This window comes from Dermacentor albipictus, chromosome 1 (genome assembly GCF_038994185.2).
Source record: "Dermacentor albipictus isolate Rhodes 1998 colony chromosome 1, USDA_Dalb.pri_finalv2, whole genome shotgun sequence".
NCBI lineage: Eukaryota > Metazoa > Arthropoda > Arachnida > Ixodida > Ixodidae > Dermacentor > Dermacentor albipictus.
The window spans coordinates 250,663,241-250,684,689 of NC_091821.1; the positions used below are offsets into that span (position 1 = coordinate 250,663,241).

Here is a 21,449-nt window from a genome sequence, read left to right on the forward strand (position 1 = left end):
ATTTCCATTAAGTTATCGTTTATTTATTTCATTTATTGAGCGCAAGTAATTTCCCCTATGTTGTCCTTGGTGTCAGTGTTTGTTGGTTTCTTATGATATGAGTAATAAAAATCGGGCCCCTCGGTTAACCCCCTTCCTTCTCGTTTGTATATATATATATATATATATATATATGTATATATATATATTCAAAGCGAAATCTGTGAGGCATTTTGCATATTCACAAGTGGCGCCAGTTCTGCGTCCCTCACACTTTCAGCAAAAGATCTGGATTATCTCCGTGGCTGACGCGTATCCTTCTTTTTCTGTTCTTTATGTCATCTTCAATCATGCCTTTATACGCTGCTTCTGCAAATAAAGCATTTGGTTGCTACAGTTAGCGCTCTGTCTTTTGCTCGTTACTTCCTCGTGCACGGTCGCGCTGTTTCTGTTTTTTATTCCGTATATATATATATATATATATATATATATATATATATATATATATATATATATATATATATATATATATATATATATATATATATATATATATATATATATATATCGTATAACCGTTAAAGGCCACTTCATACCATGGGGTCTGAGTCCATATCGAGTGTTCTAGACGAGTCTGGCGCTTGTGTGAATGCTGTGGTCGGAGGGCGTACGTGTGCGAGCATTCTGACGCGCGTTTTCCACCGCGCTGCAGGCGGCCGCTGCGTGATGCCTCCATGACGTCGTGGGCGGGCATGTCCGGCTCGGACTCGCCGCCGCGGGAACCCGAACCGCCGCCCGAGTGCAGCAGCTCGACCGGCTCGTCAGCGTCGCCGCTGCCCGTGCCCCACCAGTACCGCTTCGGGCTGCACAATGACCTCGGAAACTTCACCGCCAAACCGCCCAAGGTGAGCCGCTGGCGACGCACGCGGAACGTCTCTGCGGCTATAATTTCAATAGCAGGGAACTTGACCGGGCGCATCGGCGTTCTTATATGGGCAAGGCAAAGTGCGAGAATCTATACGGCCTGTATACTGTGATGATTTCTTTCACTCAATTCTACTCGCCCTCAGGACCACCCGGTACTGCCGATAACTTTAGGAGCACCGTTCAAAGCCCTGACCAAGTGCGAAGAGCCGTAAAAGTGGTACAGTCATCCACAAAAGTTTACGGTCCGCGGGATTCTCAGAAAGCGTTCAATTTAGGAGCAGCCTGTAACAGTAGTCGGTAAAACAGAATATCACAATATTGTTCATGTGTAGTGGTAAAGGCTGTAAGTGCGAATACTAGGCAGCATTGTGAGGCTGCGCAGATATTCAGCTTTTTCTCGGATGTCGTGTTCCGTAAAAATTCGTGGTTGGCTGTACATTGTTCCTGCCCATATTTCTGTGGTGCTGCAGTGATTACAAATTTTTGCTTTGGTGATGATAGCGCGAAGTTGCAAGCAACTATGATGTATCTGTCTTCATTACCAATTCACTCTTTACTTGTTTTACCGCGGGAGTGTTTCTTGAATTGAGTAGGTTACAAATGAGAGCAGATGTGTATACGTCTTGAATTGCTACTTACAAGAACGACGTCCGAAAGATACCTCTATTCTGCCAACTGCACTGAATGCTCAAGAGCGCCTACGTCACTTTAGCGTACTATTACGAACTGAGACAATGTCACAGAAAATCTCTCGAGAAATTGGAGCGGCATGCTTTCTTTTTTTATTTACTTTATTTGCTTACTTGTTGGGGTAAGCCTACGGCATTTTGTTTTAAAACGAAAACATCTGAATAGAACTAAATAAGATGGGTGAACTAAAATCTAACCAACTCGACAAATGCGTTCAAACATGGAACGCATTAGGTATAGTACCATCCTCTCTCCACTGTCTTCGCGTTGACAATCAAATGTGATTGCGCAAAATTTGTCCTCTGAACGAGATTATGCACTCGTCCCCAACGATAGCAGCTTATTTGTGTAACGAGGCGGCAAGACTAGTAGCTCTCTTTTTATTTTTTTGTCAGTGAGTGTCTCGACAGGCCTGCACCGTGGCAGGAGAAATCTGGAGTAAGACCCCGAGGCAGGCCAGGTTGCGTCCCCGCTTGCGGCGGCCGTGTTCCCTGTACAAATTCGATTATGGGCGACGGCTCTGTCTCGCGGCTGCGGACGCATGCCCCAGGCCCTGTGTGGGGCCGCAGACCACCGCTCATTCGGTCGCGATCGTGCCTGCTCGCTCTGTCCCTCCTGCACTGTGAAAGGAAATAACTCCCAGGTGGGAGTATAACGCTTGTCCTCTAGCGAACCCCCGGTTGGGAGTTTATTATACGCCGTGTGATCGGAATAGAATTTTTACTCCGTGCGATCGGAATTTTTGCGTGGAACCATGGGAGTTTTTTTGCTTTGTCTCTTTGCTTACTTTGCGCTGGACGGAGTTCTTTCGAGGTGCAACGGGAGTATAAACAGAGCTATCGCGCCAGTTTGCGTGGAGATTATTACATGCAGAGGCTACTGGTCAAGTTTCGAAATATACGCACCAGACCGCGTCAATTTCAACGCAACAAGTGAACGAAAGCACACAAGTCATAACATACGTAAACATTCCAGAAACGCCCAATGCGAAACTTCGAAAGACATCCAATGTACACGCAACACACGAAAAGCAACGCTGCAGTGTATATAGCCACGATACTTGTGTGCCTCGAAACCGCCTACAGCGAGCAGCTGTGCTGTTTTCAGAATTACGGCTCACATGCTCGCTCATGCGAGACCTGCCTCTCTGAAATTAACAGAAGACTTCAATAAACACGAAATTGTTAATTCAGAATAGTGAGAAAAAAAGTTTAATGCCATAATTTTTTTCAAAATTAGCATGCCATTCTGTGAGTGTTGAAGCGACTTCGCATACCGAAGGCGTTCCAGGCCTGAAAGTAGTGCGTTAGTTACAGTAAGCAAGAAAAATGTAAGTGCGTGTGCTTGATGGCGCACGCACTAGTGGCAAATAGTGGTAGCGTATCAAGAATTTATTGTGTGCGAGCATGACCTGCAGCAGCCGACGTAACATTGAAATGTGCGTGGTCATACATTTTTTAGACCGCATTACTTGCTCAGCGTCCAAGCAATGTCTCTCGGTTGTGAAAAGGAGCTACATCGCTGATCTGTCGAACAAATTCTTACACTCGGAGCCAGCAGGCACGCTTCTAAATAAGTGTCTGAGATAGAACATAATGTTAATGCAATATTGGAAGCAACGACGTAATCAAAGCAGAAGTGCGCGATAACTATACAATTCACATCGCTCAGTAAGTAGCTTTATTTACAGCACGCATACTTATGTCCTATCGCTTTCTTTTTTTTTGGGGGGGGGGAGGGAGGATATTCGGACACATATACAGTGAAAGCTCGTTAATTCGAACTTCAATAATTCGAATTTATGGATAATTCGAACTGTACGATTTGGTCCGGCCAAGCTCCACAGAAGTCTATCTATAAATAAGTCCGTTAATTCGAACACGAGAAGGTTCCCTCACGGAAATTCGAACTATTCTCGCCTGGTACACGGCCAGAGAAACGCGCCTACTGCCTACACACAAGGCTGTATTGCCTCCGAAACTGAGAGAACGGCGAGAGAAGGCAAAATCGGAAAAAAATCTAACCGACGCGGGGTCAACCAGAAGGCAGCGGCGGCTGCCGCCTCTCCGTTCTACGTAACCTCCGAGACTTCTTGCCCGCTGCGAATCTCGGAGGCTTCGCAAATCTTGTACAGCTGCTAATGCTGTGCGGAGATGGCACGGCAAGCTCCAAAACACAGCGAATCAAGTACGTCGCAGCTGCGCTTGCAATCAAGAACCAACGAATCAGGGGCTTCGCCACCTTCACATGTTCAGCGTCTTTGTCTCGGCAGTCTTCATCGGTTGTGCACCTCTGTTTTCAGCTTAGGAGGCATCGGCCATCGCGATTCATTGTGATGGTGTTAAGCCTCGTCTAACGTTCGTTTCATTGGACAGCGGTGGTGTGGCACAGTCGGACCCAGAGCTTCGACTCGAAGATGGCGTGTGCCCGTGGCACACGCCATCACTTTTTGACTCGCCAAATTTCTGACATGCCCTACTGCTTCCAAACCGCAGTGTACTGTTGCTCTCCTTCACTTTCGTTAGTTCGAACTCTCGTTAATTCGAACTGAAGCGGCTTCCCCTTGCGGTTCGAATTAACGAGCTTTTACTGTACATAAAATTAGCAGCTTGCATTCCGCTCTTTCTCGGCGCACTGATGCAGCTGCCTCTCTGCGGGAAGAAGTATCTCTCGCCATCTTCTTGAGTATTCGTCTTTCATGTACGATTTTTGGACACAACTTCGAGGTCGCGTCATGTGATCCAGCACAGTTGGGACACTTTTGTGGATCCACTTGACAATCTTTCATTTGGTGGCTCCCGTCACGTTGTTGACATGTCACGATGTTCTTGCAGACTACGCTCACGGGACCTATCTGCTGGCATCTGTGACACTGTAAAGGCTTTGGCACGTATGGTCGCACAGGATACCTCACATAACCCACATTTAAAAACGCTGGTAAAGAAGCTGAGTCAAAAACTATTTTAATGCAACGTGACTGTCCGAAGCGATGAATATTCAATATCCGAACTGTTGATGTCACAAGTTTGGTGAGATTTTCGTCCGTGATTTTGGAGTAGACGTCAGAGATCACGCCAATTGAGTTATCTTTCCCATACATTCTGAAAGGACGGACCAGAATGCTGCTAAGTGTCTGAACTCCCTCTAAATTCTCTAGTATGGTTGCAATTGTCGCATCAACCGTAAGTACGATCTTGCGGGCGCGTTGATACAAACTTCATTTATCTGGCCTGGTACTATATATGCGCTCAAAGAATTCTGTTAAGAATTGTCTATTAAGACTGTTCAGTCGTCACTTGTTGATGTAGCCATGTACTCTATCGTAAAGGACTGGGCGCCCTTAGTCATCGTTATTCACACCGTGGTCATGCCTGGAGTAGTTTTCTTTTCAAACGACGAGCTCTGATGACCTTCAATCCACCCTATGATTCCGTTGCCTCTTCTGTGGAGCTATCCTTAGACTCGAGGAGTCTCACACTTCCACTGGCAATGTCTTCCATCTGGAGCGATGTAGATAGCGAATGGTCGACTCCAGGTAGCCTTGGGGGTAAGACTTCCCGTTTTCTAATGGAAGACGCCCTCGTGAACGTGGCAGATGACGAGAAAACGCACTAAAAAAAAAAGAAAACCAGCGGGACGAAGCACACAAGAGAACTCTGTCACTTCGTCTTCCTTTTCCCTCGACGGGGGGAGTTTTTTAAGACTCCCTGGGTGTAGTTTTCACAGGAGAACAAGATTTTGAAGCATAAGGAATTCGCATCATGTCCCCTTAATCCTACCGCATGCAGCTAGCCAATGGAGTGAAACGAGAGAATGTCGCTGTATTGCTCTCATACATCGGAGTAAATATTCAAGGATGGGGAGCTTTTAGTTCACATCACCTGTTAAATACTCCCAGGTGGGTTTATTTTCGTTCACAGTTGACACTGGAGCATACCTCAGCCCATTCGTTCCGATCACTCCGCTGCAGTCGTAGTAGGCCACCCTTTACGATTATTTCGCGTCGACATCAGCACAGAATCTTGCGCGATTCGAGGAAATTCGGCTTAATCTAGATGGTGTTGCTATAGATCAGGCTAGCCTGTTAGTCTGAGCGCGACAATTACTCCGTCTGTCCCTTTGTGACCATTTCCGGGTGACGAAATTTACCACCACCTGTCTAGCAGTTCAGTCTCCTATAGAAATGCCTAAAGAATGCTCGAGACCTCCTTGCGCACTATCCGAGGTCTTGCATAGAAAACTAGTTGTTTTGCACACGCGTGACGAAACATTGGCCCGAATTCACACAGCTTTTTGTTCATAAGTGCTGTTTTCCATTGATTCGTCACCTAGGATAGTAATATATCCGGCACCACGATTGGCTAGTGTCTGGTCTTGCGAATATTTCTAGCGTAAATGCTTTTTTTATGAGTTTGGGTCCTTATTCTTCGCATATTATTAAGCCGTTCGTCGTTGAAAGTTTATGGACGCGTGCGGCTATTGCACCAAAAGCAGTCAGAACATTAGCAAATAAAATGGCCCCAAATTTGTTCTTGACAGGGTTAAACTTTGGCCCTAATGGTAGTGAAGTAGGCAAATGAGTAGGTATGATTGATAAAATAATCGGAGAATTTGGAAGCGTCATGCTTCTCGCCTACTTCGTTTCACTTATGAGTAACAGCAAAGATGAAGTGAGGAGAAAATTACTTACAAAATGGTAAAACTGGTATTAAGCATAGTGGTGAAAGAGAGCTTGTTCTCAAATAAAGAACGCAATTTTCCGGTAGCTTTAGTTTTGCGACAATTGTTTTTGTCCGATAACCCCTCATGGTTCTATCGATAAAATGTACCGAAATAAGCAGTGCCTTCACTCCATTCGTAATCGCCTTCTCGTGACGTACGCGCAGAAATAGTACCCCAGGATGGTACACACCACAGTTCACGTCACGTGCTTGTGTTTGCTTATTATCACAAGACGCTGGGGGGATTTTTTGAAAGACGCCATCGCATGGTGCAATAGAAAAGTACACTTGATTGACTCGTTTTACAGAAGACGAAAAGGGTAACTAGAGAACAGCGGGGTCTTAAAAGTGAAGCGTGATTGTACGCGAGTGACGAAACAAAGGCACGTCCATCGCATGGTGATTGGTTGAGTCGACTACGTGCAGTAAAACAGAGATGCCATTTGGAGCGGAAAACTGGCAAAGACCTTTCGCCACTGCGAGCACTGTCCGCGCATGTCGCGAGGGTATTACTGCATAAAGCACAGAGCTCTACCGCTAATTGTGAGCAGACAGCGACATTTTCTTTCAGCATGGAGCAGCGGCACGAGCTCAGTGCTTCACGTCACCAGCAAAGCAACCCTCTGCACGTGGCGCTGAGTTGCTGCTCGTGCCCTTTAATATGCTCTCGCCGGCTTTTCCTCGCCGTCCGGCGGGCCCCGGTCGGGGAGCCCCTAAGCTACCGGATAGCTCGGCAAACAGCGCGTATCCCCGCGCGAGAGGCGAAAGGGAGCCGGGCTTCTCCCTGAAAAGGAGCACGGGCTAATGGAGGCAGCTTCTCTTCTTTTCGCCGACCCGCTTATCGGCGTCTCTGGACGGGCTCGTTGTTTCCCTAACCGGGCGCGGATGATGAAGAGCTTTTCCCTTTCTATCGAGCTCGGAGGCCGAGGAGAAAAGGGATCGAGAGAGGTACAGCGCGTGATAAGATTGAGATATAGGCCGTTACTGCGGCTGGCCTGTCCGGTGCGGCGCACTCGAGGAGGTAAAAGGAAGAAGAGCGCGAGGAAAAAGCTCACGCCCGCACTGACCGGCGGTGCGGCCGTTAGACTCCTCAGTCGCTGATGCTTTGCGTGCACCGGCAGATGGCGGTTCCTCGGATCGGCTGGCGCGCTCGCGCAACGAGTTTCGTCTTGGAAGCATCGGTGCCCTTATAGGCTCGGCGTACAGATCACGCCTTCGTGGGAACACTGCAGGGTGCTTCTATACCCCGAGAAAGTTCTAGATAAGAGGTGCGGCATATTGTTTACAGAATTAAGGACATCAGAAGTAAGGGAAAGCAGTTCACGCTGAACGTGGCGCTTTTCGATCCCAATAGAGTGGAACCCTTTCGTGGGCGAGCCAGTTCGTCCCAGGTATTATTGAAAACTATGCACGCAACATATTAATCAGTGAACTCTATAATTCAGAACCATTGAAGGGTGTAATGCTTTCAATGTTATATTTTGTGTCCGTAAACACTGTCATGTTTCCAGGAGGTCGGGTTTTGTTTCGTTTGTTATCTTTCAGCGAGTATGACATGTAACATGACTGAACGCTTACTTAAATACAAAACAATTTGCAAACACTAGCCAAAAAATCCAAGCGCATTAGGAGCGCATTAGGAGGTGTCCTACTTTCGGCCGCTGGAAAAGACCAGCCACGGTCATGAACATTTGGTCTCGGCAATTTCGTTCTACCTGCATGGTCCTGACAAAATTATGTCTCGAACGCTTAGCGCTGTGAACGTTTTCGCTGTAGGTGGGCTTCCTTGTGATTTTCTTCTTTGGTATTCAGGCGCTCCTCAATGATAAATTGTCTTCTGAATCGCTTCTGCAGGTTGTGCATTTTTCACAGGCACAATGGCCTCTCCATGCGTCGGGGATTTTTCCTTGCCACTCGCAGAAGTAATGTTGTCGGGCTGAAAATTAAACGGTTTCATTTTACGATATCTTATTTGAAGCTCGGGTGATTGCGGCCGGGATTCACATCACAGATGATACTGGTCTTTTTTGTTGTAGTAACTAAATTTCAGGCGTAATGTGGAAAGAAAAAGAAAAAGAAAATAAGGCGTAAAGCACTGTCCGATGGTTCCCAGACAAATTCTCTTCCCATACTTTCGCAGCATCAGATAAGTAAAACAACCGATTCAACGTTATCGTGTACGTTTCCGACATAACTGGAACAAATATATCGCAAGCATACAACACTCTAGCTTGTAGCATGTGCACGCAGATTTAGTGAATACTTCAGACGTGCGCACTGCGTATAGAACTTAGTACACAAATGCAGTAATCTCATACACGTAATCAGACTTTACATACTAACGTCATTTTAAGACTCGTAGAAAGGGTTTAAAGACGCTCAGCTGTACGCCTTCATAGTGCGTTTGCGTTTTATTGACTACACTCCGCTCGAGGAGAAAGGAATATGGTGCTTAATATGGTGAATACGGGAAACAAAAAAAATTGAAGCAACATGGCCCTGATTCTTTGAGTGTAGACAGATAATTAGGCTCTATCGTCAGGAACCGCTCGTGCACGCGACTGACTGCACCATTGTTTATGTGTGCAGAAAAAGAAAATGTCAGTTTTGTTTCCTTTTGCCTGCATACTGCCAACAAAGTAAATAAACGATGAGCAGCTCTGGCATTCTTTATCGCCGCTTGAGTTGGTTTCTTATTTGTGGTAAATGAATAGCAATGACAAATGGTACATATGGCAAAGGATGCTGTAGGTTCTACAACGTTGCCTCGCAATAGATGAAAACTACCTTTGCTGTATGATGGAAGCTACAGTTATCCGGCACTTTAAGCTACGGTTGCAATAACAGAGCATTTCTTTTTGTTTGCTGAATTGATGAATATCGAAACAATTGGTTTTTCTCATTTTGGCGCATAGTCTCAGTGGCTTAAACATTTCTTCATTACATTCCTACTGCGCTTCCGCTGGTTCTTTTTCTTTTTTTGCCAAAGCTTATTGAGAGTAAATGGTAATAGTAGTAGCGAGCACACTGAACTCAGCACCAAGGATGCAAACGTAGACTGCGGTCAAAGATAAGGAAAGAAAATTGTGCGTTTCCTTTTTTCCACGCAACCTCTTAATAACTGTCATACAGGGTGTCCCTCGTAACATGAGCCAAACATTAAAGATATGCAAATGCAACGTAGCTGGAAAGAACCAAGGTACTGTTGTTTGCCGTCGCTTGGAGATATTCAGATTATTTTTCTTCATTCTGCCTAATTACATAATTAGTCTTCATTAATGAATAAACTTCTTTTAAAAAAGATTAAAAGTGTCAAAGAGACAAGTATAGTGCAACATGAAAAAACTCCCCACACAGCTTTCTGTTGCTCGGCACGTACTACATAAAAATGTTTTTCCGAGCCTGAAAGAAGCCCGCAAATACACGCAGCGTGGAATAATGGAATAATGGATTTATTTTATCTGGTTTATACAACAGAAACGAAGCAGAAGCTAAAGGCCATGTGGCCTGACAAAACTCCTACAACGATTCGGCAGGCAGGCCGTACGCACCGTACAAATCACATAGATATACGGAAATCAACTGGAGTGTCGGGATACAAAATATTATTTTCGTAAAAAAAAGAAAAGAGAAAAAAACAAACATAAGCAAGCAATACACTTAAGGCACATTTTAAGGTATTTTGTTTCAAACTAACTATAACCCGAAAACAAATGAAAGAAAAGACTGACAATTTATGCTACGGTTCTAATCAGACAAACTCAATATTGTTCGTAATGAGAAAGGTTTTGTATGATTTATTCGAACTTTCCATAATTTCATTATGAAAATCGCGCAGGCGATTTAGCAGTGTAGGCGTCTGGTAACTGACTAGTTGTTTTCCGTAATTGGTTCTTATTTAGGTGTTCTCACATTATGTTGCCGTAAGCTGTAATTCAGATTGATGGCTACATTCAGGATATACCGTGATTTGTTTTGTTTCATGTATTGGCATCAACTTGTAGTAATAGACCTGGTTTGCCTTTAACATAGAATGTTTTATAAAAGATGGCTTGATTTTAAAGTTTTGTACAGGGCCACGATATCCCTCGAATGAACATAAGACTCTTTTTGCAGTGCTATCAATTTATATCATATATCATATATCATATATATATATATATATATATATATATATATATATATATATATATATATATATATATATATATATATATATATATATATATATATATATATATATATATATATATATATATATATATATATATATATATTGTGACGTAGTGCCCCAAATTAGTATGCACTAGGTTAATCGAGAATAAAAAGGTGCGTAATACAAGGAATGTCGCAAGCGCGGAGGAACCAAGGTGCTCAGCCTGTATAAGCAACCGACAGTTCTACTTAGTTTCATAGCAATTTGGTCGACGTGCATGTTGCTGACCAAATTTTCCTGGAACCACACTCGGAGTAATTTCTGACATTTTACCTGTTTTATCGTCCTATCTTCAAAAAAATAGCTATATTGAGGTTACGTGGTTTATTAGCAGGAACAAAGATCATATATATTGTTTTAGAAGAATTCATTTGTGACTTATTCTGTTGCAACAAGCAAGAAAGTTGCATCAGGTAATTGGTAACTTTCAGTTCGAGCTCTGTAATTGTAGCAGAGTTGAAGAATCTGTTAGTATCCTCTGCATACGTAACTAATTGAGGTGACTCGGGGATGTAACACAGATCAATAATGTAAATTATAAAAAGAAAGAAGTCCAAGCATTGATCCTTGTGGAACACCCGTTCTGATTTCCGCGTACGATGAAACACCATTGTTTGTGCTGACATATAGATAACTATTTGTTAAGTAATGTCGTAAAAGTTCCAGTACGATACCTCGTACGCCATACCGTACCAATTTGCTAATTAATAAATTGTGGCATTCTTAATCAAAGGCTATCCTGAGGTCTACAAATAAACTTATTGTGTACATTCTATTTTCAATATTTGTTATTATTTTAAGTTTGATATTTAGAAGCGGTGATTCACAAGATTTTTTTTTAAATAAAATTGCATGTCACTGACTACGTACATATACTGGAAAAGTTTTGTGAGCTAAGATTCAGGGCACTCTCGAACACCTTTGATAGAACAGGTAAAACAGATATCGGTCAGTAATTTGTCATGAAGTGTTTATCGCCTCCTTTGTAAACTGGGCATACTCAGGCTATCTTTGGAAGATCAAGAAGGATACTGCTTTCAAACATTCTATTTATGATGTGAACTATGACAGGTGCAATTATATCGGCAATATATTTCAATGGCACTGGTTTAACATCGTCATACCCAGGAGAGACGTTGTTTTTTTTTTTTGCTTTAATCAGTAGTTGCACAACCTCAGCAGGTGTCACAGGTGAAAGTGTCGCTGAGTTAGTCAGACTGAATTTGCTCACTACAGGTGTGGCCATGGGTTCCCCTCGTCGGGATGCTGGGTACCGGAAACGAAATATTCATTCAAAACAGCTGCTGCTTCTCTGCTTGTCAACACACCAGTGGCTGCCTTTATGTTTATCTCGGTGTTCTCTCTTTTCGTAGAAGTTGGGTCTATAACTTCATTCCAAACTTTCCTAAGGTCATTGTTTATTTTAGCAAATAACCGTTCACAGTACTTAATTTTTTTCTTGCTTTAATTCAGCGGTGACCTTATTTCTGTATTTTTTAAATCAGTCAACAGTTCCGCACTCCTGCATTTTACAAACAAGTGATACATCTAGTTTTTTTTGTGTGTGTGTTATCATGTTTAACAAAGCAGCATTTATCCAAGGTATGCGTATTTTCCTACTGCTCTGATGGCACAATTTCAACGAAAACGCTTGGTCGTAGCACTTAATAATTTCTTTTTTTTTAAAAAAAAAAGAACTCGTATGCCGCATTTGTATCTTGTTTTTCAAATACACATGACCAGTCTGTTGATAGAATCAGGGAACGGAGATATTCAAGTGATCTTGCGTGAAAACCACGAGTCATAGCTTTTTCTCTCCTTCCTCACGTTTAGGCGCGTAAGGAATGAAACAAAATACAGGCAGATGATCATTTATCTCAGGCGATAACAGCCCCGCAGCGTAGTCAGTGGGGCGTGTATTGATTATGCATATATCAAGTAAGGTCGTCGTTTGCGCCGTGAGCCTGGTGGGTTCCGAGATTACGTTTGTGCACATGAACGAATCGATTAAACCAGCAAACTGTCTGGATGATATGTCATCCGACGACATGTATATATTCACATCATCACTATAACAAAGGGGGAGGATGACTGGCTCAGGAAATGTAGAACCTGTTCTAGGAAATGGAAGGACGTCAGCTTGTTTCCCAACGGTTGGCGATACATAACCACAACTATGACGTATTCCAAGAGTACCATTAGCCTTTCTACATTAATCGTTAAAAGGGAAAATTCTGAAATTAAGTCATGTACAAGGCACTCTTTAACATAGACAGCCACACCACCTCCTCTGCACTTTCTTCTTACTAACCCATGGTATGTGCAATTTTCACAGTACGGGGGATTATCGTTCACAGTAAGCCATGTTTCGCAGAAGATATCAAAATTGTGGGCGATTGACGCAAACAAGCTATTCAGTTTGTCCACTTTGTTTTTTATGCTCCAAACGTTTAAGAAAAAAGAATTTGACAGTTTACTGGTATCAAAGACTAATTTATTGAACGACTGAATATCATAATCAGCGCAGTTCATAGAATGAAACTCATTGTACTTTCAAAGAAGAGACGAGAAAGCCATGGCGCTCACGCTGTCATCTTATGAACATCTTCCATACTGGCGATTCCAACAGCTGGCGAGTTTTTATCCTTCCGAACGAACACCTTGCCGTCCACACGAACCTCCACCGCAATTCCTTCTTCCTTTCTACTGCGGCACCAAGAAGTCCCTTGCCATACCGTGTGAGGTGTCCGTTTACGAACACCTTTGAGGTTTATTGAAAGCCCAGTGCCTTTGTATCCATTCGTCTTTTTTTGTTTTTTTTTTTGCTTTGCTAAGAAAGGCATTCCTTTTGGTTCTGCGGACAAATCAAACAATTATGTTTGCTTCATTATATCTAGCAGTAGGCACTCGGTGGCAGATATCGATATCGGCCTCTGAGACTCCTTCCTTAATCAGCTCGCCAATTCGGGGCACAATGCTTAGTGGTTCGCTTTCAATTGGAATGTTGTTATCTCAATGTTTTTGAGCGTCCTTGGCCTGCGGTGTACGACACTCGACGAATGTTTGTACGCCAGTGGTTGTGCGTCTAAACATGATCAGGCTCATTGCGATCTACTTACTTTTCTAGAGTTAACTAACTTAGGTTCGCGTTCGTAGCGTCGAAACTATTTTATTCAACATTCTGTAGTAGCGTGACCTTCAGTGACCGGCCCTACTGTGTGTGATCTGTACTGTTTTACTTTATTCTTTATATTTGTCCGGTTGCTCTTCCTTTCCTCTTTCCTTCCCTCCTTCCTTTCTTCCATTTCTGTGTTGCTGTCACCTCCCTTCTGAAGACTAGGCTGGCGTTGTGCCCGTTCCGGTGGCAGTTGCCTGCCTGCTCCTCGCTTTCCCTTTTCCTGTTAATTGTATATATGGGTTCAAAACAAATAATAATGATGATAATAATAATAATTGAGCACTGATATTGTTCCAGTTCTTCAATTCTGCAGGGCCTCGAGTGCCTCGAGCGACCAGTCGCGCGGTAATTTTTCGTGTACTCGCCGGCTTCATACACACTCGGAAAAACACTCTTATGCAGCACGTATTGAGAAACTGAAAGCTTTATCGGCATTTGTTCATGTTGCTCGACAATTTTCTCATCGACACTTTTCATCTCATTATAATATTTGAGAAGTTTATCAAATAATTAAGCCTAATTAGGTAATTAGGCGCTATGCAAAAAAAAAAACTGAGTATCTCCAAGCGAAGGCAAACAACATTGCCTTGGTTCTGACCAGCTACGTGGCACTTATATCGTAACTCCTACGTAACTTGAGAGAAACTTTATATATATATATATATATATATATATATATATATATATATATATATATATATATATATATATATATATATATATATATATATTGTTGCGGGAAGAAAGCAGGCCCACGAGTGTAAAATAACTTATATTTACAAATGATGGATATGGCGTTCAGGCAACCGCCAGACTTCGTCTTTTTCTAGTCCATCTCAACGTCTTCCTTCACTTCACCGTAACATCACCCTCCCGGTGGGGGAGCTCCGTCCCGGTGCAAGTTAAACAGCCTCACTTATTGGGGGGACATAGGGCTTGAGCCTGGTGACGTGAACAACATCACTGGTTAAGTTGGGAGGCACGGAAGGCTGACCGAGTGGGGCGATCTCGTAGGTCACGTCGGACAGTTGGCGTAAGATCTGGTACGGACCAGAAAAACGGGACAGTAATTTTTCCGACAAGCCGACACGACGTGAAGGCGTCCAGAGAAGGACAAGGGAACCAGGTGAAAAATGGTGGTCTCGGTGCCGAAGGTCGTAGCGTCGCTTTTGAGAAGCTTGCGAGACTGTGAGGCGATGACGGGCGACATCTCGGGCCTGGGCGGCTAAGTCAATAGCCTCGCGAGCGTAAGCAGTGCTGGGTGACTGTACTGCGGAAGGTAGCAACGTGTCAAAAGGCAAGGTGGGGTCGCGGCCGTACAAAAGGAAAAATGGTGAAAATCCGGCAGTGTCGTGACGGGACGAGTTGTATGCGAAAGTGACGTATGGTAAAGCGACGTCCCAGTCGCGGTGATCGTTGGAGACGTACATGGCGAGCATTTCAGTGAGTGTGCGGTTGAGTCGCTCGGTGAGGCCGTTCGTTTGAGGGTGGTACGCGGTAGCAATCCGATGTTCTGTAGAACAGGAGCGGAGCAGATCATCAACGACCTTCGATAGAAAGTAGCGGCCGCGATCCGTCAGCAACTGGCGAGGGGCGCCGTGGTGCAGGATGACGTCTTTTAGTAAGAAGTCGGCGACATCTGTAGCGCAGCTGGTTGGCAGGGCTCGTGCGATGGCATATCTAGTGGCATAATCGGTTGCTACAGCAATCCATTTGTTTCCTTTGATGGAAATTGGAAACGGACCAAGGAGGTCGAGGCCCACACGGAAGAAGGGCTCTGTAGGTATATCAATGGGTTGAAGCAAACCAGCGGGAGGCATAGCAGGCGTCTTCCGGCGCTGACACAGGTCGCAAGAAGCGACATAACGGCGCACAGAGCGATAAATGCCAGGCCAGAAGAAGCGGCGCCGCAGGTGGTCGTAAGTACGAGTGACGCCCAGATGTCCAGCAGTAGGAGCGTCATGAAGTTGCTGGAGCACGGTGAGTCGAAGGTGCTTGGGGACGACTAGGAGGAGCTCCGGGCCGTCAGGACGAACGCTACGACGGTATAAAGTTCCATCGCGCAAGGTGAACATCCGAAGGGACGGGTCATTGGGCGAGGAGCTTAGGCGGTCCATAAGTGTTCGAAGAACAGGATCCTTGCGCTGCTCGTCGCCAATGTGGAGGAAGCCGGAGAGGGACAGAATACTGATGTCGGAGTCTGCATCGGTATCGTCCGGTTGATCCACGGGATTGCGGGACAGGCAGTCAGCGTCTTTATGCAGGCGTCCTGACTTATATATAATAGAAAATGTATATTCTTGTAGGCGCAATGCCCAATGTGCAAGTCGTCCAGTTGGGTCCTTCAAAGAGGAGAGCCAGCAGAGGGCGTGATGGTCGGTGACAACGCAGAAGCTCCGACCGAAAAGATACGGGCGAAATTTCGCGACCGCCCATACGAGCGCGAGACATTCTCTCTCAGTAATGGAGTAATTTCGCTCGGGCGTGGAAAGGCGGCGGCTAGCGTAAGCGATGACACGGTCTTGGCCCTGTTGACGCTGAGCGAGGACAGCGCCGATGCCATGACCACTCGCGTCAGTTCGTACTTCAGTGGGCGCAGAAGGGTCAAAGTGGGAGAGAATCGGGGAAGTGGTAAGCCGCTCAATCAGGGTAGAGAAGGCTTTCTCCTGTAGCGGTCCCCAAGAGAAAGAGGCGTCTTTCTTAAGAAGGTCAGTGAGAGGGTGAGCGATGTCCGCAAAATTTTTCACAAATCGCCGAAAATAAGAGCATAAGCCCAGAAAACTACGGACATCGTTCGTTGAACAAGGTACAGGAAAATTTCGCACGGCGTGAACTTTCTGTGGATCAGGTTGGATTCCGGCGGCGTTGACGAGATGACCAAGCATGTTAATTTCACGGCGACCGAAATGGCACTTGGAGGAGTTTAGCTGAAGGCCAGCCCTGCGAAACACGGAGAGTATGGTTGTGAGGCGCCGCAGGTGGCTCTCAAAGTTCGGCGAAAACACAATCACATCGTCGAGGTAACACAGGCATGTAGACCACTTCAAGCCGCGCAAGAGAGAGTCCATCATGCGCTCGAATGTAGCTGGCGCATTGCATAATCCAAAGGGCATGACTTTAAATTGGTACAGACCGTCCGGTGTGACAAAGGCGGTTTTCTCGCGGTCCATCTCATCGACGCTAATCTGCCAATAGCCGGAGCGGAGGTCAATTGATGAAAAGTATTGGGATCCGTGAAGGCAGTCAAGAGCGTCATCAATGCGAGGCAAGGGATAAACATCCTTCTTTGTTATCCGGTTGAGGTGACGGTAGTCAACGCAGAAGCGCCACGAGTTATCTTTTTTCTTTACTAAGACAACCGGTGATGCCCACGGGCTACTGGAGGGTTCAATGATGTCCTTGTCCATCATCCTGTCTACTTCTTTCTGTATGATGGCCCTTTCTGTTGCCGAGACACGATATGGCCGCCTATGAATGGGGCTGGCGTCACCGGTGTTGATGCGATGCGTGACAACAGATGTCTGGCCAAGTGGACGGTCGTCCAAATCAAAGATGTCCCGATAAGATGACAGGAGATGACGAAGAGCTGTTGTTTGCTCGGAAGGAAGGTCGGGGGCGATCATCTTAGAAACATCGTCCGCAGGCGTCGAGTACGAAGGAGTGGATGACAAAGGTCCGTTCGTACTGAGGAAGGATTCAGAGGTCAAAAAAGAAATCTGAAATTCTTCCAAAGGAGTGATATGCGCTATGGCGATACCGTGTGGCAAAACATGTGACGAGAACCCAAAATTGAGGATGGGCACGCGAGCGCAGTTTTCGCGGATCCGAATTAAGGTGCTCGGTAGGGCAATATTACGCGACAAAACCACGTCAGTAAGCGGCGACAGGACGTACTCGCCATCAGGTACGGGAGGACAGGGCGTCAGCAGGACATTTGTAGCAGCCTGTGGAGACAGCCTTGCAAATTCAGCAGCACATAAGCGGTGTGGAGCACAAGTGGTTGCGTCAGCAGGAAGCGGCAGGTCCAACTGTACAACACCTGCGGAGCAGTCAATTTGGGCAGAGTGTTTCGAAAGGAAGTCGAGGCCGAGAATTAGGTCGTGTGGGCAGTGTTCAAGGACGATAAATAGAACAACGGTATAATGGCCCCCAATGGTCACACGTGCTGTGCACATTCCAAGGACAGGTGACGTACTCCCATCGGCGACTCGCACGGTGCACGGTACGGCGGGGGTCAGAACCTTTTTGAGCCGGCGGCGGAGAGCAGCGCTCATAACTGAAAGCTGCGCTCCTGTATCAACGAGAGATCTAACAGGAACGCCATCGACGTCAATGTCCAGCAGGTTTCCACATGTAGGCAGGGTCAATAGAGGATTTGTGGGCCGGGTCGGAGTTGCAGCTTCACCTCCGGGAGCTGCACCGCCTAGTTTCCCGAAGCGAAGCGACCGGTTGCAGAAGGGGACGAAGAGCGGTGAACGAGAGGCGAACGGGACCTACGACCTTGCGGAGACGGGGATCGGCTGGATCTTGGTGGAGCACTGTCGGCGTTGATGTTCCTAGTCGGCGTATAGGGCGAGAAAGTGCGATTGTCGGGTACTTGGCTGTAGTGACTCGGAGACGACCACCGAGGAGGCGACGACCAGTGGTTGCGGCAATGACGGGCGATGTGTCCAATACCGGAACAATTAAAACAGATGGGTTTATCATCCGCTGTGCGCTATTCAGCTGGGTTGCGGCGGAGTGGTGGAAAGCTTTGCGTCCGGGAGCGAGCGGTCGGAGAAATTTGGTAGGTGTTGGTATGGCGGACTGAGCAGAGAGATGGAATGCCCAAACTTGCTATTTCCTCCCGAACGACCGCTTGTATAAGGGAGATAGCGGGTACGCTTTCCCGACAGTCTGAACGAACGGGAGCCGGGGCCATGGCCTCAAGCTCACGGCGAACGATGCGCGTTATTTCTTCCGGTCCTGCGGGCTGAACGAACCGCGGCGGGTCTTCGCAAGAAGATGTCGCGGCGGTATTGCGCAACCGGTCGAAAGTTTGAGTGACGCGGCGGCCCTTCGCTTGTTCGAAGCGCCGGCACTCCTTAATAATTGCATCCACAGTGGCACAATCCTTACACATCAAGAGATTGAAGGCATCGTCTGCAATACCTTTCAATATATGGCCAATCTTGTCTGCCTCGGTCATGTTGTCATCAGCCTTGCGACAGAGGGCCAGCACATCCTGTATGTACACGACATAGGATTCTGTGGACGTCTGAGCGCGGCACGCAAGTTCTTTTTTAGCTGCCAGCTGACGACCGACAGGTCTGCCGAACAGGTCTCGCATTTTTTCTTTGCAAACATCCCAGCTCGTTAGGTCAGCTTCATGTGTGTCATACCATTGCTTCGCAGTTCCCTTCAGATAAAATATTACGTTTGCAAGCATCATTGTAGGATCCCACCTGTTGTTGTCGCACACTCGCTCGTACATCGTAAGCCAGTCCTCGACGTCGACGTTGTCCGTGCCACAAAATGTTCCCGGGTCCCGTGGGTGAGTGAGGATGACCGTGGGCACGGGCTGCCGAGGCGTTGTCGCTTGTGTCGGTTGATTTGCCATTGTGGCAGCAGGTAGATGACGTCCGCTGCGAAGTTCCGTGGTGGTACCCCGCACCTTCCACCAAAATGTTGCGGGAAGAAAGCAGGCCCACGAGTGTAAAATAACTTATATTTACAAATGATGGATATGGCGTTCAGGCAACCGCCAGACTTCGTCTTTTTCTAGTCCATCTCAACGTCTTCCTTCACTTCACCGTAACAATATATATATATATATATATATATATATATATATATATATATATATATATATATATATATATATATATATATATATATATATATATATATATATATATATATATATATATATATATATATATATATAAAGTTTCTCTCAAGTTACGTAGGACACCCGGTATGACAGCGCTTATCGCAGGAACCATGGGCCCATTTCGCTAGCCTTTTCGTTTGTAAGTTTGTTTTTTCATAGTCTTGCCACCTTCGCTAATATGTGAAGCATCACGATGGCCTGAAATTTAACTTACGACAATTCTAGCGTAACAGTTTACTGTTATTGCGGGCCCGCGTCCTTTTCGACCGAAAGAGCGTTTTCCGTTCTTGTAAATATAGGTCGTGCGATACGTAACGATGGCATACTAATTCTTATAAATAGGGGCCATGCGATATATAACGAAGGTATACGAATACCAAAGACGACTGTTCAAAATATAATCAAAGAGAACACAAACGTTCTTTTAACCTTGTTTCGTGCCTTTTGTAAAATTAGGAGCCGAATTCGCCTAGCTTCTCGTTCGTAAGTTTCATTTGCTATTGACCGGTCGCCTTCGCTAATGACATATTCAGCATGATGTTTGGGTGCCATTTTGTGAACAATTCTAGCGTGAGAAATTTTTGCGATATTGGCCGCCGGGTCCGTATTCACAAAAATATCTTACGCTAGAATTGTTCGTAGGAGAAAATTTCAGCTCAATCACGATGCTGGAAAATAGAACTTACGAACGAGAAGCTATGTGAATTCATATCCACTTTCTTTCTCTCTTTCTTTTTTTTTTGCCGGATGTCCAGCATAAGTACAAAGCAGCTCTCACCTAAAACACTCAAAGCTGTATTCGTGGACTTGAAAATATTCTCGTGTTTTCTAGCTCCGGTGTGCTTTGGAAATTTTGCCGCCATAGATACGTATACAATGCCAACATTCAAAGGAGCAGTAATTCTACCCATTTTGCGATGGTGAATATGCTACCATCGCCGTATGCTCTTCTTCCAAAACAACGCTTCGGCAGTAGTAGTGATGCTCGGGCTAGTTGGTACACATATTTAATCTAGATGCTATGACGCGATAAAGACGAGGATACGAAGCCACATGTGAAATGCTTGGCGCGTGTGGTACACATTTCATGTGTCTTCGTGTCCTAGGGTTTTTCGCCGCCATATAGAATCTAGAGTAACTCCTGCGTTTTGCGCACCGGACCACCGCAGGTGCGAGCACGACGCCCAAAGAACGAACATGATCGGATACTACGCCTGTTGTGACCGTGTCGACGAATGAAGCACGAAGTGTAATGCAAAGCCGGTGTCAGGTACGCGTACTACGGGACATGTGTAGCACAAGCCTGCGCAAGCGTTCTATTAGGCCGCGGTGTTCGCGCCGCCTATATAGGAGAAGCAGTGGGACTAATCTGGAAGTTCTTTTTCGCGAGCTCGTCTTGTTTGCTTCAAGGCATGTGACCGCCAAACACTCAACACTTTCCTCCAGCCTAGCGAGCTACGTCTTCAACGCACACCGTAGTCACGGCCATCTGCAAACCCAATTGACTGGCGGCGGAGGCGTGTACTGGACGCGGCGATTTGTACCAGCTTAGGGCATCATTCGTACACCGCGATGTGAAAAGACGTACCAGTGCGAAGGAGCTAAAGCTGCGCCGAGGAAAAGTCCCTTTCTTTCTTTCTTTCTTTCTTTTTCTTTCTTTCTTTCTTTCTTTCTTTCTTTCTTTCTTTCTTTCTTTCTTTCTTTCTTTATTTCTTTCATTTTTTCTTTCTTTCTGTCTAAGGGACCTTTCCCGCGCATAGCTAGACGGCTCCCGTAATCCGACCCGAAAAGCGACCGCATCGCGACGAAAGCGAAAATCGTTTCGCGTCTGACGCCAGCCAATCTCTGCCGCGGCTGCGAGCCCGC

General features: G+C 45.6%; 1 protein-coding gene across 1 annotated transcript in view; it reads left to right on the forward strand.

Annotated features, from left to right (window-relative positions):
• The window catches only part of LOC135900843 (uncharacterized), a 715,897-nt gene that overhangs the window by 230,486 nt on the left and 463,962 nt on the right, over positions 1-21,449 (forward strand). Inside the window, exon 2 of the mRNA XM_065430427.2 lies at positions 692-884. Within this exon, the coding sequence (XP_065286499.1) occupies positions 714-884 (171 nt within the window). The 5' untranslated portion in view covers positions 692-713. The remainder of the gene's footprint in view (positions 1-691; positions 885-21,449) is intronic.